Source organism: Phacochoerus africanus, chromosome 11, assembly GCF_016906955.1.
Source record: "Phacochoerus africanus isolate WHEZ1 chromosome 11, ROS_Pafr_v1, whole genome shotgun sequence".
In the NCBI taxonomy this organism is placed as follows: domain Eukaryota; kingdom Metazoa; phylum Chordata; class Mammalia; order Artiodactyla; family Suidae; genus Phacochoerus; species Phacochoerus africanus.
This window is the reverse complement of record NC_062554.1, coordinates 135,896,780-135,922,762: the sequence shown is the minus strand read 5'-3', so window position 1 is coordinate 135,922,762 and position 25,983 is coordinate 135,896,780. Positions and strand designations below refer to the sequence as shown.

The 25,983-nt window shown below is 58.6% G+C and overlaps 1 protein-coding gene across 3 annotated transcripts in view; it reads left to right on the top strand.

Moving 5' to 3' along the window:
* Positions 1–25,983, top strand: part of GRB10 (growth factor receptor bound protein 10) — a 158,336-nt gene that overhangs the window by 95,445 nt on the left and 36,908 nt on the right. For all 3 annotated transcript variants that reach the window (XM_047753012.1, XM_047753011.1, XM_047753010.1), the window contains 2 exons: positions 4,642–4,846; positions 8,367–8,508. In XM_047753012.1, coding sequence (XP_047608968.1) covers positions 4,642–4,846; positions 8,367–8,508 — 347 coding nt within the window. The remainder of the gene's footprint in view (positions 1–4,641; positions 4,847–8,366; positions 8,509–25,983) is intronic.

Here is a 25,983-nt window from a genome sequence, read left to right as displayed (position 1 = left end):
GGGCCCCCGGGTTCCCCTGGCAACCAGTCTCCATCACGTGGTTACTGGGGGCTTTCTAGAAATCACCGTATTAACATCAACTCAGACATAGTGGGAAAGGGGCTCATGATGATGAAGAAAAAACCTGATTCTTTCACCTTTAACGGGAGCTCTGGAGCTGTCCCGGGAACAGCCAGAAGAGACCAGATATGCTAAAAGTTCCCCCCACTCATGTTCCGTGGGAAGTTATAAGGATTCCAGGAGCCGAGTTCCTAGATGGAACATGTGGTCCTGTTCTATCACAGCCTCACAAATGCCTTGATTTATTTTTCTCCTCAGGGACAGATCTCTTCTGACCTGAGACTTTATCACCCCCTAGGCTCTAGCCTTGTAAGTGTCCTACCCCACCTGCTCTCCGTCCCTTCCGAGTGCGCCTTCCACGTGGAAACGGGGACGGGGGTGGGGGTGGGGGGGCGTTGAGCTGCTGCGGCCAGATGCGCACATGGTGCAAAGAGCATTTCTTTAAGGCGCCGACATGATTTCGTGGAGCAGATCCTGTGTCATCTTGACTGCGGGGCGCGGTGAACTGAGCGGGGGTTGGGGGCTGCCAGGCGAGTGCCCCGTGACTCACTCTCCCCTCTCTGCCTGCAGCCGGGCCTCTTTGGCTTGGTTCCTGGTAGACGCTCACCTGGAATGGGCTGTGAACCCACACATGTGTCTCTGACTCCGGACCCATTTTAAGGCTCAGCTAGCCTCCGTTCGCTGCTAGTGGCAGTGACACCCAGTGCAGGTCAGATGATCAACTCAGATACTCAGGACAAGAGTCGGGGCCCTGTTTAGGGTCAGGTTATTTAAGGAAGGAAAATAACTATTAATAGCCTGATTTACAGCCGTGTTGTTTGCCCTGCATGCGTCCAGCAACTGTGTCCTTACAGACCTGCGTGGAGGGGAGTTTTACGTGTAAAACTGCTTCCCCTCCCGGCTCCAGGATCGCTTTCAGAGGCGCCGTCTCACCGCACACATGTTGGTCTCAAGTTAGCAGCAGTGGATGCTTCATGTTGATTTTCTTTCCAGAAGCATCTGCTTTGTTTTTCCCTGGCTGTTTGATTCAGCCACTTGCATGACCCCGTAGAAAGGCTTCCTCGCATGACTGAGGGTTGGTCCACGCGGCCTCACGCCGATGGATAGTGGAGGGGGGGCATGGGGCATGCGCCCTCTGCGACGGATGGGCCTGTGGAATGTTTGCAAGAACTGAATGTCATTCCAGCGAAATCGCAGTGTAGTTATTAAAAAAAAAAAAAAAAAAAAGAGCCGTGGCGTACAGAGTATATACGTCTTTAAAAATCAGTCAGCCCTGGAGTTCCCATCGTGGCGCAGTGGTTAACGAATCTGACTAGGAACCATGAGGTGACGGGTTCGATCCCTGCCCTTGCTCAGTAGGTTAAGGACCCGGCGTTGCCGTGAGCCGTGGTCTAGTTCGCAGACACGGCTCAGATCCCGCGTTGCTGTGGCTCTGGCGTAGGCCGGCGGCTACAGCTCCGATTGGACCCCTAGCCTGGGAACCTCCATATGCCGCGGGAGCGGCCCTAGAAAAGGCAAAGAGACAAAAATAAATAAATAAAAATAAAAATCAGTCAGCCCTTTAAAACTCCCCTGGGGAAGATCGAATTATTAGTCTCTGTTAGAATTTAACAAAGCTTAGGCAAAATCAGACAGCCCGAAGTGAGTTTATCATCTAAACAAATGAAATGCTAACTGACCCGCAGGAAATCTTGGCGTCTGTCCTGGGGTGGGACAGTTTAGACGCTTGCAGGAGTTTTGTCTGTGCTCTGAGGGCTGTGGAAAATAGGCAGGGAGAAACATGCCCACGTGGTGCTTGGATTCGACTCATGACACCTCCCAGGTAGGAAGTGACCGCCGCATGGTTAACCCGGTTCTAGCAGACTCGCCGGCCAGTGTGTTCCAGTAGAGCGTGGTCTCATCGCCGACCCCTCGGAGGGGCGAAGGGTCGCCTCGCACTTGGGGTTTTCAGCCCTTGTGTGTATCAGCTCACGGCCCGTTTACCTCTGTGTGTCCTCTCAGGGACGTCAGGATTCCGTGTGTCCCGAAAGCTGGGGACCTGACTGGGGTGGGGGTGGGGACCCAGGAAGGACCTGGGGCAGGGAGAGGGCAGGCCCGGTGGGTTCCCCACGGGCAGGCACGGGCCAGAAATAACTCAAGGGAGAATCCCCCGGATCCAAGCAGGACCTTTTATTTTTCTCAACAGAAATCTGTCAGGGGACGAGAGTGCTGGTCCTGTTTAATTTTTTTTTTTTTTTAGGGCCACACCTGCGGCACATGGAGGTTCCCAGCCTAGGGGTGGAATCGGAGCTGTAGCTGTTGACCTGCCCCACAGCAACACCAGATCTGAGCCACATCTGTGACCTACACCACAGCTCACGGCAGTGCCGGATCCTCAACTCACTGAGCAAGGCCAGAGTTCGCACCTGTGTCCTCATGGATACTAGTCAGATTCGTTTCCACTGAGCCACGATGGAAACGCCTAATCCTGGTTAATTTCTAAAGCAGGATGGAAGCCGGGACCCCAGTGGCCTTTGCGTTCTGCTGGGTTTCTCCTCTTGGATTTAATCAAGTAGGAGATGCTGCTGGTGAAACACCTTCTGATGCCTGTTGTGCTTTCTCAAATGCTTGTTCACAGCAAGGCCACCTGTCCACACCAGGGCCACCTGTCCATTCCAAGGCCACCAGTCCATGTAAAGGTACCTGTCCACACAAGGCCTCCTGTCCATACCAAGGCCACCTGACTATACCAACACCTACTCCATAATTCCAGTGGACTTGGTGTTTCACCCCCTGAGTCTTAAAAGGTCCCTTAAGGTGGGGTTGTGGAGTTGTTCGTGGTGAAGGTGGCATATGGACCTAACTGTCCTACACAGTTGAAGCACCTGTCAGAGGTCAGCTGCATAGGAGTCAGGAGGGGATGCCATCATGATGGCACATCCCAGAACTTTCCAGCAGCCCCGTCTGTGCACTCCACTGAGACGTGTGCCTCTCCTCAGGAGATGAGCAGCTGAGGTCTTGGCAGATGGGCAGCCATTGCCCATGGTTTTTGTCCTGAGTCCCAGATGAGGGCCTGGTCCGCTGGCCCCGGGGGTGAGGGGTTGGAGGGTGTGTGCAGACCCGCCCTGCAGGGAGGACGTCCTGCTGTTCTGTCCCCTTCTTCCACACCTGCCCCCGTGTCTCCTGCACTCTGCACAGGAGCCCTGCCCACTGACTCCCGCATCCTCCCTGGTGGTGGCTTGATTATTGCTTTCATGGTGATGACTGATTCAGCACTGTGGCCTTTTCACACCTGGCCCCAGGATTACCATCTGGCCTCTGCACGCCCCCTTCTCCCCAGCTCTTCCCCAGCACCGCCACCCCACCTGGGCTTCTGTTCTTGGCTCCGGCGGGACTGCACCCCCATGGCTGCTGTTCCTGTAGCCCCCGTCCAGCTTCCCCTCCAGTCCATCCACGTGTCCATCTGTCCTCAGGGCCCTGCCTGCCATGGCTCTCATCTGGTCCAGGCCCTCCCCAGACTCCTCAGCTGGGCATCGCTGCCTGAGGGTAAAGGGGCCTGGGGGCGGTCTTCCTGCTTCAGGCTGGAGCTCCCCACCCACTCAGGGGCCACCTGCTCCTGCCCACGACCACCCTGCACCCTGTGGCTGCCATGCCTTCTAAGTTTTGACGCGGTTCTATTTTGTTTCGTCCCTTCTGCCTGTGAGACAGGAAGGCTCAACAAAGCAAGGCATCAGAGACTTTTGTGGGGGGAGCCGGGAGAGGTGGGGCGTGTCCAGTGGGCTCCCTGCTCAAGGGAGCACCTGGTGGGTCACTTTGGCAGCTGCCAGCCTTGTTTTCTTTTTATTTTTTAGGGCCGCACCCGCAGCATATGAGGGTCCCAGGCTGGGGATCAAACAGGAGCTGCAGCTGCCGGCCTACACCACAGCCGGGGCAACGCCAGATCTGTGGCGTCTGTGGCCTATAGCGCGGCTCACGGCAATACCAGATCCTGACCCACTGAGCGAGGCCAGGATTGAGCTCTCATCCTCATGGCTCCTGGTCGGGTTCTTTACCACTGAGCCACGGCTCCGTCCCCAACTTTGTTTCCAGATTTAAGGCTCCCTGCTAAGGGCAGGTGTGGCCTGGGGCAGGTCACTCAATTCCCCGAGGCCCATTTCCCAGGTTTACCCTGCGCCAGGCCCTGTCCCTGAGCGGATGATGTGACTGACTCCTTGCCCATGGGCGGGCTGCCTGGCTCCCCTGCTGAGCTCCCATGAGAGCTAGAGACCAGGACCCTGGCCTGGGCCCCGAGCAGGCGGCGGTGGGGCTGGGATGGGGACAGGGCAGGGCTGAAACGAGGGCGGGGCAGGGCTGGAGCGGCCTGGGCAGAGCCCACGGAGAGTGGCCTCCTGGACGGGGAGGCTGCAGGTGTGCGGGACCTGCTGGGATGCAGGCAGCTGCTGATGCTGCGAGACAGACGGTTCCTCGCGGGACGGGGCCGGTTCCTTCCCGTCCTCTGCCCACCTGTGTTGCCACGTGATGTGCGCTGTGGAACCCGAGGTGACCTCGGCCGGGGCCCCTCAGGCCTGCTGACGTCTCTTTTGTTCTCCGTTTGCCGCACAGAGGATGACGTGGACCTGGAGGCCCTGGTGAACGACATGGACGCGTCCTTGGAGAGCCTGTGCTCGGCCTCGGAGACGGCACCCCTGCTGCACAACGGCCAGCATGCCCGCGGCCCGCCGCCCCCGGGAGCAAGGCCCCTGCGGCCACAGGCGTCGCCGAGGCACCGGGTGCCGCGTTCCCAGCCCCTGCACATTCTTGCCGCCAGGTGGGTGGCAGGGCCCCGGTGCCGGGCTCTGCCCGCAGACCCCTCTCTCTGTCCAGCCCGGTGGCCAGGGTTCAATTCAGGGCACTTTTACAAGCACCTGCTCTGCGCCTGCTGGGATGTGCAGCAACCGGCAGAGGAGCCTGGTCTGGAGTAAGTGGGCCAAGGGCCGGGCAGGCAGCTGCAGGCTCCTGGGCCTCACGGCCCAGAGGAGCTGTGGGGTCCAGGGGCTGCTCAGAGCTGCACAGCCTCAGACACCTGACCACATCCTCCAGGGAATTTGCAAGGCTAGGGTGGAGGGAGGGGCTCTGGGGAGTGAAGGAGGCAGACTCTGAACTGAGTGTTAGTTCCCATCGTGGGAACCTGACAGCGTCTCTGTGAGGATGAGGGTTTGATCCCTGGCCCTGCTCAGTGGGTTAAGAACCCGACAGCGTCTCCATCCTTTTTTATGGGTGAGTAATAGTCCGTCGTGCGTGGGTACCACATTTTCTCCATCCATGTGTCCCCGGCTGGCAAGCTTTGTCAGCACTTGGATTGGAGGGGGTGTGGGGCAGTGTGTCCAGGTCCCTCAGCTCTGTCTCTGCCTGGGAGCGGGGAGAAGTGGGTGGGCAGCAGCTGCGAAGGGGAGCGATGAAGGCATTGTAGGCCTTCGGAGCGGAGGTGTTTGTGAAATCCAGCTGGACCCCCTCCGTGGCCCTGACTGGAGCTGACTTGACTCTGGCAGGTTTCGGGTGAGGGCAGCTGAGGGACTCTCACCCACTGCCTCCCTGACTTTCGCGGGAGGGCGTGCGGGGCGCTGTGTCCTGGTCCTCTGTCTTGCTGGGGATCGCCTTTCCTGTGCTTGTGAGGAGGGAGGGTTCTCTCTGCTTCTGGAAACATCTCCGAGCCTTCTTTCAGATCTGACATCCTAAGCCTTCTGCAGCTGGACGACCCTCTTGCCCAGGGTGGCCAGCTGCGCGTGGGGGTTGGGGGCAGAGTGAACACGGCGCAGGCGGAGCCATCTCGGCTTCCCACCCCTCGTCACAGCCCTCCTTCCCGTGTGTGTCCCGCTCTGCCCCCTGGAGCGTCACGCCTGTGTCCTGTGCTCCTGGGGAGGCATCCTTTTCTTCTGTGAGCTTCTGTGGGACCAGAACATGTTGGCCGCGCATCTGAGGCAGCCTTGTGAGCCCCTGGGAGGATGGTGCCTGGGGCTGGGCGGGGGTCAGTGGTGCAGGAAGGCCTGGCTCCTTGCCAGTCCGTTGCCCGGGACCCTTGAGCACAGAGCTGTGGCTGTGCCTGTCCTCTGCTGGGAGCTGCGGGGGGCAGAGTTCCCGCAGGGGATGGAGGGCCACAGGGCGGGGGGGCCCTGCGGAGAGCAGACACTGGTGCCAAGCACAGCCTCTGCTCAGTGGCGTTCTCTCACGTGAGTGCTGTTGTTTCTTAGGTTCGGGTGCGTTTAAAAACAGGGTGACCAGTGTAAGAACCCCAAGGATTCGTTTTGTGCATGAGTCTGCTGAGGATTCCTGAGTGTGCCAGGCCCCTCCTGTGTGGCAGTCTGTCGAGTCCTCCTACCGCAGCCGATGTCATGGGCAGTACAGCCGTGCTGGGAGGATGGTGGCCCGCGTGCAGGTCGGGCCAGGGGCCCGGGAGCAGGGTCTGCCCGCAGATGGCCCCACAGCTGAAGAGAGCTCAGGAGCGCGGTCCAGCCTGCCTCCCGGTCCTGCTCCAGGACGCATCCCAGCCCTGCCTGGGTCACCGGCTAGTGGTGCAAGGGCGGACCTGGGCCACAGGCCTCTTGAGCAGAACTCTCCTCAGCCCTGTCTCACGTCCCTTAGTTTTGCTCTGGGTGATGCTTGTGAACTGCTCTGAGTCAACATGGGACTTTCCTCCGCAATATTTGAATGTAATTTATTGCAGTAAAATTCACCCAACCTGAACTGAATCACTTTAGACTATGTGGGTCGTGGCGTTTAGTATGTGCCCAGCACCGTGCGGGGGGCGGTGGGGGGGATGCACCCCCGGGGGCGCCCCCTGTCCCCCATCCCCACCTGGTTCTGGAGCATCTCCATCTCCCGAGGGGCCCAGACCTCTTCCCCTCCCTCCCCACAGCCCCGTGGAGGGTCTGTTCTGGGTGTTCGTTGTGTGTGGAATGGTGCATGTATGTTCCGTGTCTGGCCGCTTCAGTAGCATCGTTTTATTTTAGGCTCATGGCAAAATGGAGAGGCAGATACTGGGACCCCCCCCCCACATTCCCTCCCTGTGAACACAGCCCCCCCTTGCTATCAGCATCCCACGTCGGGGAGGGGGTGCCTTGTTGTCCCTGACAAGCCTCATCACTGTCATTGTCCCCTGGAGCCCGTGCCCCCCCCCCACCCTGGGCTGGCTCGCGATGCTCTGTGGTCTCTGGTTTGGACAAATGCATATGATGACGTGGACCCAATCGCATGGTATCGTGGGAGTAACTTCACTGCCCTAAAAAAACAGGATTTTTTTTTTTTTAAACACTCGAGTTCCCTGGTGGCCTAGCAGGCATTGTGGCTCCGGTCACTGCTGTGGTGTGGGTGCCATCCCTGGTCCAGGAACTTCTGCACGCCGGTGGGCACAGCCAAAAAAAAAAAAAAAGATATAAAAGGCTCGAAACAGCCTCCTAAAGGAGAAGCTTTTGTGAACGAGAGCATCAGACAGTCAGGCTCTTGAGCTGAAATTTAAAATGAAGTAAACACTCTCCAGCGGGTCACTGGTTAGCGGTAGCTTGGGGGCTGGGAGGTGAGCGAGGTGGGATCTCCTCCCCTCTCGCTCTGTGCGACACAGACCCTATGTGTCACCTGGATGCTCTGCCACCAACGAGCTGCTACGGAAGATCGGGCCGTGTTACCAGCATGGCTGAGCTCTCTGGCATGCGGTGGGGTGAGTTAGGCATCCCACCGCAGCGGCTCAGGTTGCCGTGGAGGTGCAGGTTTGATCCCCGGCCCAGTGCCATGGGTTAAAGGGTCCGGTGTTGCCGCAGGTCATAGCTGTGGCATGGGTTTGGTCCCTGGCCTGGGAACTTCCGTATGCCGCAGGTGCGGCCATGAATAAATAAATACTAAAAGGGGGGCCATCTCCCCTATTTCTTCTAGATCCAGAACACTTTCATCCTGCAGATCCAACACCCCATCCCCGTTAAACACTGGCTCCCATTCTCCGTGTCCCCAGCCCCTGGCCCCCTGCTCTATTTCTGCCTCTCTGAATGTGCCTGCCCTCGGTGCTCGGTTGAAGTGGTGTCCTCCTGGATTTTGGGTGACGGGCTGGGTTCACTTAGCAGTGTCCTCGGAGCTCATCCGCGTGGCAGCTGTGTCAGAATCCCCTTCCTGCTGAGGCTGACAGCTCCCTGCACGTTTGCACCAGCCTCTATCGTGCGTTCCCCCGACAGTGGAACAAGGTTGCTCCCCCGTTTGACGGCCGTGAGTGCAGCGGTATGAACGTGCAGGCGCCAGCAGCTCTGACCAGGTCCTGGGCCGAGAGCCGGCGGCAGCTTGTAACGAGGTTGTCTCTCCTGTCACAGGCGCCTGCAGGAGGAGGACCAGCAGTTTAGGACCTCGTCGCTGCCTGCCATCCCCAACCCCTTCCCCGAGCTCTGTGGCCCCGGGAGCCCCCCTGTGCTCTCGCCCGGCTCCTTACCTCCAGGCCAGGCCGCTGCCAAGCAGGTAAGCCCACCTCTGGTTTGAGCGTCAGGCTGCTCGGGCGTGGGGCTGGGACGGGTGAGCGAGCTGGCTTTTTACTTCGGGAAGAAGGGAGGGAAGTTGTGGGATCTTTGCTTCTCGGTCTTTTCCCGTTGCTGCCAGATTTGTAGCTTCATGAGGCTTTTTAATCCATCGGCCACAACTCCACTTAGGTCGGGGACGTTTTAGAGACAACCTCTGGGATGTGGTAGATGTTTAGATGTTACAGAAGCGTCTCATAAAAATGGTGAATGATAGTGATAATAGTAATTTGGTGCTGAAAGATGAATTTCAGTTCCCCGGGGACATGTCTCCACTGTCACCTTCGTCTGCATACTGAGCCCTTACATGCTGGGCCTCCTGGGCACCCGGGCTGGACGCTTTGCGACATTCCTGACTCTCAGTATGATCCGCTCCGTATAATCTTGACCAGACCCAGCAGATGCCAGCACCTTTTTAAACCAGCAGTTTCTACCTTAAAGTCAAACTGTGCTGCCTGTTACACAGCCGTCACCCCCGAGGTGGGAAACGGAGGCTGAGTTTCAGTACCGTGTCCAAGGTCAAACCGCCCGCCATCCCCTTGTTGGCAGGGTGGGCTGCAGGCTTGGGAGGGAGACCCAGCGATGCTCTGCCAGGGCGGGGGGGGGTGTGTGATAATGGTAACAACGATGATGCCAACAGCATCTGTGATCTCTGCTGCCCGGCGGTCAGTGGTGGAGCTACTGGGGGAACCGGAGTGGGTGATGGAGCTTGGGAGCGATTTGAATGGTGGAGCTGCAGGGGGCGTGGTAGAACTGGGGGTGGGGGCTAGAGCCTGCGTGAGTGGTGGAGCTGCAGGGGGCTGACCCCGTGTGGGTGGTGGAGCTAGTGGTGGGGGGTTTGCTGGTGTGAGCAGTGGAGCTGGGGGTGTAGGTATGGGTGGTGGAGCTGGGGAAGGAGCAGGTGTGGGTGGTGGAGCTGCAGGGGGCTGACCCCGTGTGGGTGGTGGAGCTAGTGGTGGGGGGTTTGCTGGTGTGAGCAGTGGAGCTGGGGGTGTAGGTATGGGTGGTGGAGCTGGGGAAGGAGCAGGTGTGGGTGGTGGAGCTGCAGGGGGCTGACCCCATGTGGGTGGTGGAGCTAGTGGTGGGGGGTTTGCTGGTGTGAGCAGTGGAGCTGGGGGTGTAGTTATGGGTGGTGGAGCTGGGGAAGGAGCAGGTATGGGTGGTGGAGCTGGGGGGGGGTAGGTATGTGATGGAGCTGGGGGGGCGAGTGTGGGTGATGGAGCTGGGGAGGGAGCAGGTGTGGGTGGTGGAGCTGGGGGGGTAGGTATGTGATGGAGCTGGGGGGTGGGGCTGACCCGAGGGTCGGGCACTCTGATTCCAGCCACTAAACCAGGCATGTCCTGGGAACTTGCTGTCCTCTCTGCCCCGTGGACCTCGGCCGCTTCCCTGCCTTTTCTGCGAGAGCCGCCCTCTTCTTCTCTGCACTTTTCCGCCCTCGGCGTCCTCAAGGCCAGTTGGGCTGCGTCCTTCTTTTGCAAACCCACCCCCTGGGGCCCTGGGGTCTGCCCTGGGGGGAGGGAGGCAGTCCCCAGGGCAGCTCCCCTTCTGCCCTGGCAGCCCCGCCCCCGTCAGCCCCCAGGAGGTGAGGTGGGGCCTCTGTCTGGAGCCTGGGGCCGTGGCACTTGTCACATGCCTGACGTACATCTGGGAAGGCTGCCTTCCCATTGACCTTCTGTTGCAAGTAAGAGGGTCTAGACACGCTGTCTGTGGCCTGGGCACGGAGCTTGTTTACAGCCTTCCCATCCTAAAATAAGACCACGGAAATAGTATCTGGCTCACACAGCGGCTGGCAGGAACACAGGCCTCCACCCCCATGGACCGTCCAAGTCTGGAAGCAGGATCAGGAAACCCAGGAATTTTGCCTGCTGTTTTTCTTGGGATCAGAGTTGGTTCCCCACGAGAACGCTGCATGGGTGCCTGTGTTTCTGTTCAGGTTCCTCCAGCCCTCGGGGCCTGGCAGCCAGGAAGGGCGCCCCCGTGCTTTGCAGGCGTGGGGAACCTGGGCTTCTGTGTGGCGCTGAGCTGGCTCGAAGGGCGTTTCTGTCCCGCAGAAGAGGGATACCCTGAAGCATGTGTTCTGGGGGCGGTGATGCCCGGCCGCCTGGAGCTGCTGCTCAGCCTCCGGGGCGGACCGTGACGGGAGCGGGGCCTCCCTTGCTGCTCCCCGAGGGAGGGAGAAAGCTGCCCTTCTTCCTCTTGCTGCAAAGTCAGAGGAAGCAGCTGGGGTTGGCGTCCCCTCCCAGTGCTGAGGCCACCCAATGCCGTCTCCTTCCCTGGAGGTCCCCTGGGCAGGAGGAAAGTGTTAGCGTCTGGGAGGAGCCGGGAGCCGTGGGACCTCTGTCTGGTCACTGGTCAGAGGGGCGGGAGGAGCGAGGGGGTCAGGCGGCCCCGCCTTCTCGCCAGCGCCTTCTAGATCCACCTCGGACAGGGCAGGGCCTCCTCCCCCGCACCCTGGTTCTTGCTCTGCGACCATGGGTGGCTGCTCAGTGAGGCGGGTGTGGGCAGGTGTGGATCGCAGGCCTGCCTGGAGAGCAGCCACTGTGATGCGATGTGACGTGTGACAGTGCTGTCCCACTCCCCGGGTAACACTGCGTGGCAGGACAGCCCCGTGGCTGCGGGCAGGACCCAAAGCCCCCCTGGCAGGCCAGCCCCAGACGGCCGAGGCTGGGGTTCACTGCTGCAGCCGGCTCTGCCACAGCTCCAGCCCGACTGCCCTGTAGGCCTGCAGGCTGGGCCCTTTGCAGCCTACTGTGCGCCAGGCCCTCTGCCAGACCCTGAGGCGAGCTAGTTGGCTGCAGTGTGGGCACCGCCCACAAGGACCCTCCTGTGACAGTGACAGCAGCCGCCATCTCTGAGGAAGGCAGAACAGCAACAGGGGGGGAGTTGAGGAGGCGATTGCCTGCCTGGAAGGACTGTATGTCCCTGGAGCCACCGGCGTTCTCCGCACGAGGCACCAGGTGAAGCCTGGAAGTTCTCCCACGCTGCCCCCACCTGGGGCTGTGTCCACTCTGCGGCCGCGTCCTGGCCATGGGCTGTGGGAGAGGCGTCCTGCGCTGGCCCGAGCTGAGGGCATCCTGGCGGTCGGGGTGCCACGTGGGCTGCACGTCTGCGTTCCTGGGGTGCCTGTGTTAGAGCCCAGCCCTGCTGCCATGGCCTTAGGTTCGGGCCTAGGGAGGGGCCCTGGGGTGGCAGTAGAAGGGGAGCACCAGTGAGGACAGGGCGAGAGCACAGCAGCAGACAGGCCTCAGTGTCCTCACCAGAGCCCCACCTGCACCCTTTGACCCTGACCCCGGGCTCCAGAACCGTGAGAAGTAAGGGTAACTTGTGTCTAAGAGGGTCACCGGAGCAGAAGGATGCATTGCCCGGCCCAGGGAGAGGCTTTCCGTGTGGTCACGTGCAGGTCCGGGTCCTATCGGGAAGGGCCGGGTGCTTTAGCACCTGTCTCAAGGTGGTCACTGCTCGTGTCCAACGGCAGAGAGCAGACGGTTCCCACGTGGGGCCACGCCGTGCCCAGCAGCTGCAGTACTTGGGCTGGAAGCGGAGGCAGGACTTGGCCTGGATGAGTCCAGAGCCTGTGGGTCCTCCGTTCGCTGCTGGGAAGGATGCTTTTGTGTGAGAGGCAGCGTGAGCGCAGCACACGTTTCTGATTAAGCCTTGGTCCCGCGGAGGGTGGGGGTCAGGAAGCTCTTTTTCCACTTAAGTAGGAGCTCTTCTGAGGGAGCAGCCTCTCAGAAGAGGCCCTGGGGCTTGGTGGGAAAGAGCTGCTCCTTCTGGGGTGAGCCAGCCTGGGGACTGCGGCTGCGGAGCCTGGGGACTGGGTTTCATATGAAGGCGGGTGGGCTCTGTGGCCCCCCTGGAAACACCACACAGCGACAGGGGAGCAACAGGGCAGCCAGACCTTGCAGCTCCACCACAGACGCAGCACCACTGGCCTCCAGGATCTGTGCGGGCCCCTAGGGAAAATTGGGGAGCCAGGCTTTGTTGGGTCTCCTGGGGATACTGGGGAGCCAGACTTCGTGGGGTCCCTCAGGGGGAATCAGGGACTTCCGCTTTCCAAGCTCTCAGAATGCCCTTGGCTTCGTCACCTTCTTGGAAATTTGCGTTCCGTACTGGGTTTTGGAGGCTCTGAGGCATCCTAAGCAGAAGAAAAGCTGCGTTTTAGGCTGACTCAGCCTCTCAGACACTTAGGATCACAGAGCCGCTTTGTCCACGGCTGGCTTCCCGCAGAACCCACTCTGGGGAGGGAGGCAGAATGGCCTAGATGGTTCTTAAAAGGTGAAGCCCATCACTCAGACTTCTGGGAGTAGTGCCCAAACCGAGCTGTTTCAGAGCCCACTGAGGGTTGCAGCCTGAGAACATTCCAGAGCCCCAAGGTGGCCCTCTTCCCACGTCTGTTTCCGTCTGAACAAGGGATGCGGTGCAGGTAGGGAGCCGTGTCTGCCGTGCGCTCTGGGCTGTGTGCGTCGCTAAGTGTGAGACAGGAGGGCATCTCAAGAACCTCTTGTGAGATCCCAACCCCTGGCTTTCTCTGGACTACAAATATCTTTTTATTTAGTTAATTTATTTATTTGTTTGTCTTTTCAGGGCCGTGGCATATGGAGGGTCCCAGGCTAGGGGTCTAATCAGAGCTACAGCTGCTTGCCTCCACCACAGCCACAGCAATGCCAGATCCAAGCCACATCTGTGACCTACCCCACAGCTCACAGCAACGCCAGATCCTTAACCCACAGAGCGAGGTCAGGGATTGAACCCTCAACCTCATGGTTCCTAGTCGGGTTTGTTTCCTCTGTGCCGTGACGGGAATTCCCCATAAATATCTTTTTAAACAGAAATTCTTGGCTCCATAGCTCAGGGGTTAGAGCACTGGTCTTGCAAATAGAAATTCCCTAAAGCTCAGGACCCTCTATGACAGCATTAAGTATCTCTTGATATCTGGAGTTGGCAGGCGTGTTGGGACAGTGGACACTTAAATCATTGATAGCTTTCATGGGAAGAATCACTGTACTTTCACCAAAATTCTCAGTGTTGTGTCCGGCGCAGGCGTCTGCGACTGGGTCCTGCTGCAGAGGCGAAGGCCAGGGCAGAGCAGATAGCTGTCAGAACCTCTGTGTCAATGGCTTCGACACAAGCTGCCTGGTTGAGAAGTGACTTTCCAGAGTTGCTGCTGTGAAGCATCGGGTTAAGGATCCGGCATTGCAGCAGCTGTGGCCTGGGTCACAGCTGTGGCTCAGATTTGACTCTTGGCCCAAGAATTCCATGTGCCTTGGGTGCGGCCTAAAAAACAAAACAGCAACAAAAAAGAAATGATTTTCCGTGCCAAACTAATCTGCCTGTTCCTGCTGTTAATGCTTTGACTTGAAATTTCTTTAGGAAAGAACCAGGAAATGAGCCTTTGGCCTGACTGCCCACCCCGACCGCTCTGCCGTAAATGCATGCGATCCGACACCCCTCACTTCTGCTCCCGTCCCTGTCTCAAGCCACAGGTCGCGCTGTGCAGAAGCTGCCCTCTGCATGCAGCATGAGCACCCCGCTTTTAAAAAAAGCCCATAGACCGTCACAGAAGGACTCTGGTTCCGTTCCACGGCCTCTCAATGTGTCCCTTACTGGCAGTTTAAGATACAGTGTTTTATGAAATGACGAGGTTCGAAAGTAGGTGTCAGACCTCTGGGTCTTGGCTGAGGGCTCTCTGTGCTGCACAGACTCTCTGCCACCCGCCCGGTCCCAGCAGGGTCCCAGCCCTTCCCCGCTCATGAAGGACACAGACCAGAACCTTCCCCACCTGAGCTCCCCGAGCTGGCCGTGGCCTTTGCGCTGCCTCTGCCCCAAGCCCCTTTGCTCGTCCTCTTTTCTTGGGCTCCCGCCTCGTGCTCTTGGCAAACATGAAGGAGGAGCAGTTTGAGTAAAAGAAATGTTTTTTAGAAAAATCAGAAGAAGACTCACTTGGAGCAAAGCAGGTGATGGCGCCCTGAGTGTCTTCAGACGGAGAATTCGGTAAAACATCTGCCCACACCCTCCCCGCACTGTGCAGCCAAGTCTCGGCATTTCTAGGAAAAAAGAACACAGATGTGACCCGTTTGGAAAGGTTCTGCGAGGACGGCCTCTGCTGGTAAATTGATGTTTGGTCCCCGGTGGAGAACCAGATGCTGAGGACGGATGTGGTTTGGCTTTGCCTCACCCCGTCGCTTCCTCGTTGTCATCCTGCAGCGGAGGTTCTCGTGCGTCCCAGCACTTTCTCGCCGCCCTGCTCCTGGATCCTGGATTCTTGGGGTTCGTTAGCATCAGGAAAATCCTGCACAGACGCAGATGCGAGTGTCGTGTGCAGCACCATAGGAGGGACCAGGGCGGTGACAGCTGCCTGCGCCGGGGACACAGCCCACGCTTGAGACAGCGGCAGCACTGTCGTGACAGCACCTCAGGTGTCAGGGGGAGGAACAGACGCCCAGCCGTCCCCACTTGCCCAGGTTTTGCTCCGGTTTCCGTCCCTCTGTGTTTCATCTGCTCTTAGTCGAGTGGGTGAGTCGCATGTGTGTTTTTATGTGAGATCCCCAAGCCTGGAGGCTGGCTGCCGCTCACCCCTCGCCAGCTCAGGTCCGGCTGGGAAACTGAGCCCCTGCCACTTCCGTCCATCTCACGGGCCCACGCCTGGCACGATTTGCGGCTTCCAGACGTGGGCACCGCCAAGGCCCTGCCCGTGGGAGCCCATGAGCTGCTGTGAGAGACATGCTGGCCCGTCCTCAGGGCCCTGGACTCTCCCAAGGTCAGGTGTGGGACGTGGACATTCTGGCTGCAGGAAAGGCACCAGGCAGGAAACCACCAGGGACTGGAGGATGAGGAGCCATTGGATGGCTTGTTCCAGAAGCCGGGGGGCGGGGCAGAGGTCAGGGCCTGGCAGTCTGGCTAGACTGTGTTTCACTACAAACTCTGCCAAGTATCACCAGAGGGACGCGAGGCAGGTTTGCGCCCTGAAGAGGGGCTCTGGTTTGCCGTGCGGTGGGCTGGACGGCAGGTGTGGGATGGCTGTTCGGAGCCACTGCAGCAGGAGCTGAGGTCGGAAAGAACCGGGTGGACCTGGATCCAAGAAGGCTGACAACACTTGGTGACTTCTTGCCCTCCGTGGCTTTCATGTTCCCGCTGGTAGCTGGCAGTTCTGTGTCCCTCCTTTAAAAATGTATTCGGCCCTGTGTCTGTCTCTGAATTCCATCGTCCTTTCAGAGGAGGCAGGGCCACCTCGGAGGTGCTCGGATGGAGGAGGCATCAGGACCCATTGGGACCCAGGAGCTGATCCAAGGGGTGACTGAGGGCCGTGGAGAGACCAGCGGGGCCGCCCCATCCACCAAGGGCCCAGGTGGCATCGCCAGGACGGCCCGATGGGGCGTCTTGAGAAGCCCAGCCCTCTTCTTTGGTGCCAGAGGCGTGAGCCAGGACCGAGGACCTGCAGCCAAATGCCACAGCTCTGCATGGGGTTGAGGCTGTAGAAGACCTGGAAAGAAAACCACGGGGCAGCCACGTCTGAGGAGGCTCCTGGCTGACGGAGACGGCGGAGACAGGGCTGCCGACGGCGCCCGGGGCCCGGGAGGCCTCCTGGACCCCAAGGACGTGATGTCACTTGGACACGACTGGACAGCAGCTGACGGCGGCGCGTCGCTGTGATGTCCTGACTTTGACCCTTGAACCGTGGTTCGAGCGTTGCTGTTTTTAGGAAACAGACACCAAGCTGTCCGGGGTAAAGGGCCAGGGGTAAAGGGCCAGCGGTCCCGGGCTCACTCGAGTCGGCAGCCCGGGACAGAGGATGACAAGGATGTGAGAAAGCCGAGGGGCAAGTGGTGATATCGGGGAACCTGGCTGGAGATGCGTGACAAAATCATTGGACCATTTTTCTCTGGTTTTCTGTCTGCCTGAAATCATCTCAAGATAAAATGCTGAACAAAGAAAAGTGTGTCTGAAGCACCCAAAGTGCCTCTTACATGCACAGATTTTTCAGGGTCCTTTTCCTCCAGGGGAGGAACAGCCTACAAAACTCCGGAGAGGCGCACGGGCGCCCTGGCTCGCCTGCCAGTGGCCCCGAGGGCCTGGTGCAGAAGTGTGTTCGCTGCCGCGGCTGGTTCTCTGGATCCGGGCAGTTGGACGGGTGCTGCCGATACAGGGGACCAGCTCTGTCCCGGGAGGGGCGCGCTGCTGAGAGGAGAAAGCGAGAACATTCTGGCTCCCTGTTCCTTCTTTTCGGAGGGAACGGAACATGCACACGTCCTGCTGGCCCAGCAGCTGTGCTAGGATCTGCCTCTTCCGTGCTCAGCTTCGATGTGTACAAACTCCATCCAGTGGAAAGAAATCCCTGCGGCTTTCGTCTCTGAGCCTCGGTCTGGGAAGGGCTCTTGAGTAGATGAAACACGAAGAGAGACACTGCTTTTCCCGGGGCAGCGCCTGCCCGTCACGATGCCGGCGGCTGGGTTTACCTGTGAGGCTGTACCACTCAGGAGCCAAGTACCCACAGGAGAAGCTGCTGTCATCAGGCGTGTCCCCCTCTGAGCCTGACATTTAGATGCCCACTCCTGTCTGGGTCATTTGTGTGGGTAGAATTTTTGTGCACTTACCCAGAGCTTTTCCTGGGTGGGCTCTGTCAACAGTGGTAAAACCTCTTCCCCCTATGTCGCTGCCCCAGCTGGGGGCTCAGTAGGCGGCTGTGTGGTCTCCAGGGCTTTTGATTTGGGGTGATGGCGGTTGGGGTGCGGACGTCGGAGAGTGGACAGCACCCTTCCTGTGAGGGCTTTTGCCATCTGGGAACAGCAGGGCAGCTGACTTATCAGGGAGACTTGCGACCCACCTCGGGTCTCGCTGGTGTTTTTGATGGCATCGCCAGAGCGCTTGGCACAGCCTAGCTTCCCAAACTGCTTCTCCAGGCCCCCGTGACCCCGCTTTGACCTCTCATCTCCCTGTCCTGAGCCCCCCGCCCCAGCCCCCTGGCATCACTCGTTCTCCCCGGGGACACGTGCTTCCTGGTGATTCTGCTGAACCCCTGCCTTCGTGGCCGCCCGGATTCTGCTTTCAAGACTCTGACGGGAAGTTCCCTGCTGAGGGAAAGTGCTCCGTCCCTGGGGTCTCCGGCTGTGAAGTGGACCACTGGTGTCCCCACCCTGGCCGTCCTGGAGGAAATCAGACCCCTCCACCCCACCCCCACAGTGAAGTCCGTCCTCTTAGCTGAGGTCTGTGTGGTCCTTGACCCTGCTCTGTGTGTAGCCCTAGCCTCCTTGTCCCCGAGCCCCATCGTGCTGGCACCTTGGCCCAGTGTCAACCGGTCCCCAGCCATCTCTGGGTCCCACCCCCCTGGGACCACTGCTGCAGGGTCACTTGGTGTCACTCTGGCTTCAGCCCTCCCGGAAGGGCACCGCTATTGTGATTGCAGGGTCCCTGCGTCCTTCCTCATCTCCTGAAGTTGTCTTGAGTGGTGACACCTTTGTAGTCTTTCCCGAGGAGACGTGAGCCCCAAGGGCAGGGCAGCCCCCTGTTCCCATCCTTCCATCTCCCCGGCGGGAGGGGGTCTCCCTGGTTTTCTGTGCACGTGCCAGGTGCCCCCCGCCCCCAGCCAGGATTGGAGCCTGGCCCCCGAGCCCCGTTTCTCGGACCCGGGTTCTGCTGTCCTCCAGCACCTGCGCCTGCTCCTGATGTCCCCAGGCCTGGGAGCCAGCTCAGATGCTTGCCTTGGCCTCGCTGGTGAGCAGCAGAGGAGCCCCTGGAAGCGTCCAGGAAAGGACAGTCTGGCGTTCCTTGTGGTCGAAACCCACGGGGAGCATCTTGCCGTCCCCGGGGCGTGTTGAGGTTTCTGGCATGTTTTACGGGCCTCTGGAGCTTCTTCCGGGGTCCAGGCAGGAGCGGGACCTGGGCCTCGCCTCCCAGGGGCCTCACATGGCTGTGGGGAAGGCTTGGTCCCCACAGGCGGCCACGGGCGGTCCCAGCGTGCTCAGGGCACCCTGTCCCTGTGCTGAAATCCGGGGTCAGATTCCTCCCCAAGCCCCAGACTTGTGTTTCCAGCGCCGACTTGGCTCCTCTTGCGATGTCTCGGAGGCCCTGCAAACTCAGCTCCCCCCACCCAAGCCGGGCCCTTCCTCGGGTCCCAGGGGTGTCAGCTCAGCTTCCATCTGCTCAACGTGAGCCCCCCAGCCTCCCCCACCTCTCCCCCCTGTCCCCCTCCGTGTCCGCAGGCTGCCGGGAGTGGAGGACCCAGGGCTGAGCCTCCCCCTCCCTGACCCAGCAGGTCCCTGGCCTCTGCCTGCTGTGTGGTCCCCACAGCACCCGGAGCTGAGCCTGTGGCATCTTTCAGGCTGTGACTTCCTGTTTTAGGGTCGGAGCCAGAGTCCTCCCGGCCCCAAGGCCCCTCCATCTCTGCTCCTTACCTTGTCTGTCCCCCGACTCGAGTGACATGCTGGAGGCAGAGGTGCGATTCCACCTGCCTGGCACAGACGAGGCGCTCGGGATACAGCCAGTGAGCTGGGTGATGGCGCTGCTGCCCCGCGCACCCCCACGGTGGACCTGAATCCCTTGGAGAGGCCTCGGCCGATCTAACAAAACCTGCAGGTGTATCTTCATTATTTATTTATTGTAAATACGAGCTTTGCATTGTAGGCTACATGCCAGGTCTAGAAGCCAGTCGATCCTAAGCGGGTTTGTATCGCTTCGTTTTGCCGAGATGCCAGGGGCCTTTCCTGACGGGGAGGGAAGCGTGCATGTCCACGCCCGGGAGGGATGAAATGACGCTGACATTCTCAGGCGCGCGTCTCCTTTGCTGCCTGCTTTTAATTAGCGGCACTTACTCAGCACGTCTAGAGATGCCAGAGGTGGCTGACCTGGGAAGGGCGAGGGAGGGAGGCGGCCTGGCTGGGGCACCAGAGGGGGGCAGCGCCCTGTGCTCAAGACCCAGGATGCCTTTGGGTCTTTATTCTGTTGATCCCAGAGCCGCCCCCTCCCGGGGGAGAAGAGGCCCGAGGCTGGCCTCCCCGACACGTGCTCCCACCAAAACCATCGCCCCCGCCCTTGTCCCGTCCTTCCAGAGAAGCGGTCCATTCAGGCAGAGCAGACACTTAGCAAACCACAGGCGCTGAAAACAGAATTAGGAGTAGGGACCACCACGGTGGCCGTGACGAGCTGCCAGGTCAACTGTGCTCAACCAGGAGTCCAGGCAAAGGAAAAGCCAACTTACTTAAATCTCAGAAGTGATGAATGGGAGTTCCCGTGGTGGCTCAGCGGGTTAAGGACCCAGTGTTGTCTGTGAGGATCCAGGTTCCATCCGTGGCCTTGCTCAGTGGGCTGAGAATCCGGTGTTGCCATGAGCTGCAGGTCACAGATGAGGCTTGGATCCTGCATTGCTGTGGCTGTGGCACAGGCCTGCAGATGCAACTGTGATTCCACCCCTAGCCTGGGAACCTCCCTGTGCTGCAGGTGCCACCATTTAAAGAAAAGTGATGAATGCTCATGGTAAAACCAAAAGCGAAACCCCAACAGCACGAGACGGTCTGCAGCAAAAAGCGCAGTTCCCTTTTGCTCCTGGGTTCCCGGCTGTCGTCTCGTTCGAAGGTGACCGGGGTGGACGGACGCTGCTTGACCTGTCCAGAACCTGATGCATCCTCGCATGTCCCCCGAAAGCTTCAGGGTGCTCCAGCGTCCGGGGACCGTCGTTCCTTTAACCAGACCATCCTTTGGTGGTGGTGGTGGTTGGGTTGATTTGGTTTGTTTTGTACGTTTTTTTAGCCGAACCCTCTTCTGATAAACAGGGTCATTGTTTGCAGTTTTTCCTTACCGTTAACTGAGCCGAATTGAACATTCTTGTAATAGGTCTCTGGTCACTTGATGGTGGTCAGCCAAGTGGGTACAGCGATGATAGACAGATAGACAGACAGACAGATTGGTAATAGCTGATAGGGAAATAGGTAGATGACGGACAGATGGAGTCCCAGCACTGTAATTGCGGCTTAAAGCCTTTGTGTGTTGGTGACTGTGGGTGCGTGTGTATGAAGTTCACTTTTGTAGCTGTCGTCAGCTGTGTGCCCCATGCGGTGCAGTGTGGCGGCCCCGGGGCCTGGCTGATCCCTGTTTGAGGAGCGTAACAACCTGGGTGGGCGTCTCGTGTCCGCGCCCCAGCGAGAAGCAGACTCCCAGCCGATCCGTCCTTTCCATTGGCTGATCCGCAGCTTCGAGAAACTCTAGAAGGTGTTTACTGCGCCCGTCTGGGAGCAAAGGGACAGACCTGAGGAGGTTCGCGGCAGGGCGTTTGCTTACCCATCTCCCTGGAAACCCTGGAGCCCCAGACCCCTGCGGCTGGAGCGGGGGTAAGACGCGCACTGTCAGTTTCAGGTACCTACTCTTTCTGGTGTTGCGCCTTCTGAGCTCGTGTTTTGTGGAAGCTTGTGCTGTCCTGGTTTTAGGGGGCTTGAGCCAGACTGCGGTCTTCAGATTAGATTTCTTCCCTGTGGATCCGTGAGCAGAACTAAAAGCCCGGCTTGTCCAACAGACAGACAGACAGACAGAGCAGGCAGGTTGGGGGTCTGGCTGTCACCCTCGGCAAGGGGTTCGGTAGCGTTGGCTAATTTTAGTTCTGAACATGCAGCAAACGGGGAGGTTCCGTGGTGCCAGTGAACACACTTCGCTTTGTAAGAGACTTCTCAGTAATTACTGTCACTCACTGCTGAGAGGTATCCGTACTTTTGTAATTACGCCATCTCGCTAATGGGAGATGAGCTTGCCTTTCCCCAAAGAAGCTGTTCTGGGGGTATGAGGGTAATTAGGATGACTCCATGCCTAGCAGATGTATTTTGCAATTTGAGAGGGGAAATTTTATCTACAGAAACATATTCCTGACTCTCGTACTTGAATAAGAGGCATAGCTCTGAACATCAGCCCGGCCCTGGCATTTCGAGGGTGGCGCTGGCTGCCTGCGCTGTCCGGGCCGGAAGGAGGGTCTGAAGGTTGCTGTCCTTGGTTGAAATCTCTTGGCCCCTCGAGACTCTCTCTCAGCTCCTCGAATTTCAAGTTCTTCTCAACTTCTGTCACCTTCCCCCGTTTATCTCGTTCTCTCCACCCTCGCCCCCCCAGCAGCACCAGCTGGCGGGGCGTGAGCAGGTGGACGCTGACCGGGGTCTGCCCTTGCCGATGAGATGCCGCTGCTTCAGGCGCAGCCCCAGGCCTCTGCCCCCGAAGAACCCCAAGACCTGCCCGGCCCCGTCTCGGGCGGGACATCCGCTGAAGCCGGATGACAGTGAATATGTTACCCAGGTGGAGAGAAAGACCTTGCATTGGCCTGAGGGCGGACCTGGGGTGTTTGATGGGATTCGCATTGAGCAGCTCTGACGGTGGCAAGAGGGAGGAAGAAGGTGGTGGCCGGGAGGTGACACATCACTGCCCTGTCTCTTGGTCGCATCGTGCAGCCCCCTCTGGGCAGGTGCAGCTGCACACCTGGGTGGGCCTGTTTCTGGGGCCTGACCTGTCAGCGTTTCCTTGCATTTCGGACATTTTACTGCAGCCACCTGGTGCCTGGACAGCGAAGCCAGACTTCACGGAGAAGGGAGGGGGCCTCCCGGGGCAGACGGCAGCCACACGAGGGCCCTGTCTCGTCACCTGTGACCTCTCCCACTGCGGGGCATGAGACACTGGTGAGACGCCGAGTGAGGGAGGGGACACACAGGTCATCATTTTCCCTCGGTGTGTCTTTTGAACTTTGCCTCTGCAGTAGCTTCAGGCCCTAGAGAAGTTGCAGTAATAACACCAAGAACCTCTAGATTCGTTGCCTGGATCCCTCCTGCTAGCAGGTCCCGCTTTTAAGTTTTACCGCTCCTGTCTGCACGAATCTAGACAGACAGGCACCCGTGTGTGAGGGTGAGGGTGACAGGTAGCGGAGCCCAGAGCAGGTATCAGAATGGGGCTGCGAGCTCTAATGAATGTGCCAGGGTCCACCCGCAGCCGTATTTGGAGTCCTTCTGGCACTGTATGTGAGTTCGCTTTGTCCGGCTCAGGAGCCCTGGAGCACAGGGCGGCCTCTGCACTGGTTTTCGAGTCTCTAATTTCCTCTCATGTGGGGTTCGTCCAGCCTCTGCCCAGCCTCTGTCATGTGTGCGGTTTGTAGGGAGTTTCCTTGGGACCCCATCAGGTTGTCCCTGGGCAGGAGTTCAGGACGCTGGTGAAGATGGTTTGTCCAAATAATCTCCAGTGGTGATATTTATGACTCATGTCTGCTGAGTTTCTCCATCGGAAAGCTAGTATTTTTCCTTTGGAATTAAAAAGTAATTTGGGGGACATTCCCGTCGTGGCTCAGCAGAAACGAATCTGACCAGCATCCATGAGGATGCGGGTTTGATCCCTGGCCTTGCTCAGTGGATTAAGGATCTGGCGTTGCCGTGAGCTGTGCTGTAGGTCACAGACGTGGCTTGGATCCCATGTTGCTGTGGCTGTGGTGTCGCCGGCAGCTACAGCTTCGATTCAGCAGCTAGCCTGGGAACATCCATATTCCTCAGATGCAACCCTAAAAAATGACCAAAGGAAAAAGAAAGTAATTTAGGGAGTTTCCTGGTGGCACATCGGGTGGAGGACCTGGCACATCATCACTGCTGTGGCTCTGGTTGATGCTGTGGTGCATGTTTGATCCCTGGCCCAGGAACTTCTGCATGCCTCAGGTGAGGCCAACAAATATTTTTCTAGAACAAAACACAATTCAAAGGAAGATCACTTGAAACCACGTTCGCATGCTTCTCTCCCGCTGGCTTCCGTCGCCTGGTTTTGTGGCGCGCTGATGCTGTCTGCTGATTCTGGGCCTGTCACGCGGCGTTTCTGAGTTGGCCTTGGGCTTTGAGGAGGAGCCCCTTCTCTCCCAGCTGCATGTGTACGTGTTTGTTTGTTTGTCAGTGAGGACACATCAATTATCTTATTCCGTGGCTTTGTAGTCGCCGTCGAAGCCCTTCCAGGCCCGTTCCCGGTTCCCGTGACACGTCCTCATCAGACCCCGACCTCGCATCCTAGCCCAAGGGCCCCCTGCCGAGCCCTCGGCGTCCTTGACCATCAGTCCTGGGGAGTCCTTTCTTGGGGGCTGTCCTGTAACCCGGGGGCTGTTTAGCCTCTGCCACCAAAGGACGGGAGCACCCCACCCCCACACCAACCCCGTCCACGCTGTAGCCCAGCCCTAGCAGGTGGACAGGCCGTGATGGGGCCTCTTCTCTTGAGGACCCACTGCCTCTCACTGTAGGGAGAAGCTTTGAGCTTCTTAAAATACAAACCACGGAGGGAGCGCTTTCTTTACTAGATGTGAGGATTCGTACGAGAAAGGTGGGTTCGATTCTTCAAACAGATTAGGCAGGAAAAGTCTTCACACGTGCCGGCTTCTTCTGGCAACACAAGACTGAAGGCTCCGAGGTGTAGTTAGGCTTTTCCTAGGAAGCATCTGGAGCCCCCACAAAAGTCAAAGAGGGTGGGGGCCCCCCTTGTGCCCCTCGTCCAGCCCACGCAGTCATCAAGCCTTGCCCACTTCTAATACTGTCTTGACCTGAATTCCAGCCATCGTATCATTTCTAAGTATCTTAGTATGTTTATATAAAAGATGGTGACTTTGGGGGAGTTCCCGTTGTGGCACAGTGGTTAACGAATCCGACTAGGAACCATGAGGTTGCAGGTTCGATCCCTGGCCTTTCTCAGTGGGTTTAGGATCCGGCATTGCCATGAGCTGTGGTGTAGGTTGCACACGCGGCTCAGATCCTGAGTTGCTGTGGCTCTGGCGTAGGCTGGTGGCTACAGCTCCGATTCGACCCCTAGCCTGGGAACCTCCATATGCCACGAGAGTGGCCCAAGAAATGGTAAAAAGACAAAATAAATAAATCAATAAATAAAAGATGGTGACTCTTTTAACAGGACTGTTGATATCCCTGTGGCACCTAATTCCTTAATACCTTTAGGAGGCGTCTGGTATTCCAATAGGAACTGCATGGGCGCTGCACGTTTGCAGCCCCGATGCTCCCAGTTGTGCTTGAAGGACATGGCCGCCCCGGGAAGGGCTTGGCTTCGGGGGTTTGCTCCCACCGGGGCCTCTGATCTTGGTGGAAAGGCCCAGCCTCGGGCTGCCCTGAAGGGACACCTGCTCACCAAAAGCTGCCGCCTGCCCCAGCCCCGGGAGAGCTGATGCTGCACCTGGGTCAGCAGGCCTCACTGGGGTCATCTGGTTGACCCCTGCTCCGGGCAGTCCGTGCTATAGCCCGACCCCAGCAGGTGGACAGGCCCAGAGGCACTGGGGCCTCTTCTCTTGGGGACCCATGCCTCTCACTGTGGGCTTTGAGCTTCTTAAAATACAAGGCTCCTCGCTCCTGGATGTTCGCCTCCTTAGACCGGAAACGGTTTAAAGCTCCGTCGAGGTTGTGGAGCTGAGGTCCGAGGTGAGCTTCCTGCCTTTTCCGGACTGACGCCTGGACGGGTCCCAGGGAGGGTGATCTTCAGGCACCGACTGCCCTCCGAGGGGAGGGGACGAGAGGCGTCCTCCGAAATGGTCATTTTTTGGAGCTTTTACCCTGTGACGGGGATTTCCGTGCGTTTCTCTGAGTGACACCTTCAGCCAGTGTGACAGCCCCTCCGTTTGGGGTTAAGTATGTTGGGGTCAGAGGGGTGGCTTGCTTGGGATTTTGAATCCAGGACTGGCAGGTGCCACGGCCCTCGCCCGCCCTGTTGACCCGGGGTTCTCTTCGTGCTTGATGCATTTAGGCAGCTGGGGTGGGAGTGGGTGGGGGGCCGCACAGTGGTGCTTTGTAAGTCTTGTGAAGTGGGGAGCCGGTGGTTCCCAGACGTTCAGGGGACGTGGCCCCAGGTCCACTGTGTTGCTTAAATTGCATCTTAAGCAAGAGCAGGGATTCTGCCCAACGCGTGGCCGTCGTGGCCGTTCTCAGAAGCGTCTCCCTTAGAGATGCGCTACACCCAGCAGCTCAGCCTAAGGAAATAACACGACCCCCGCACAGAGACTCGTGTGCAGAGGTTTGACGGGCCGCCCTGTGATGACAGGGACCGTTGAGAAGCCACCTGATGGGCAGCACAGGGACAGCAGCCCCTTCAACACAACCGTGTGATGACATCCTTCATAGGCACTGAAGCATTGAAGAAGCACAGTGACCTGGTGGATGTTTACGATGTAACGAGAAGCACCACAGCCTACTGCCAAACCGGGTGTGCCATCTGAGCCCAATCATGTCCCTGTCGATGTGCCTATTTTTAAATACAAGTGCAGGAAAATGCTGGGCGGGCCCGCTCTGGATTGTATCAGCAAGTCTGGGAATTGTCAGTGACTGGCAAGTTTTTCCTTTGTCCCTTATGCACTTTCCAAATACGTTACTATGAAAACCTGGAAGAAAAAACTAATGTATCTGTGCCCTCGAGCAGCTCAGGTTTGAACAGTGGAGATCCGTTTATA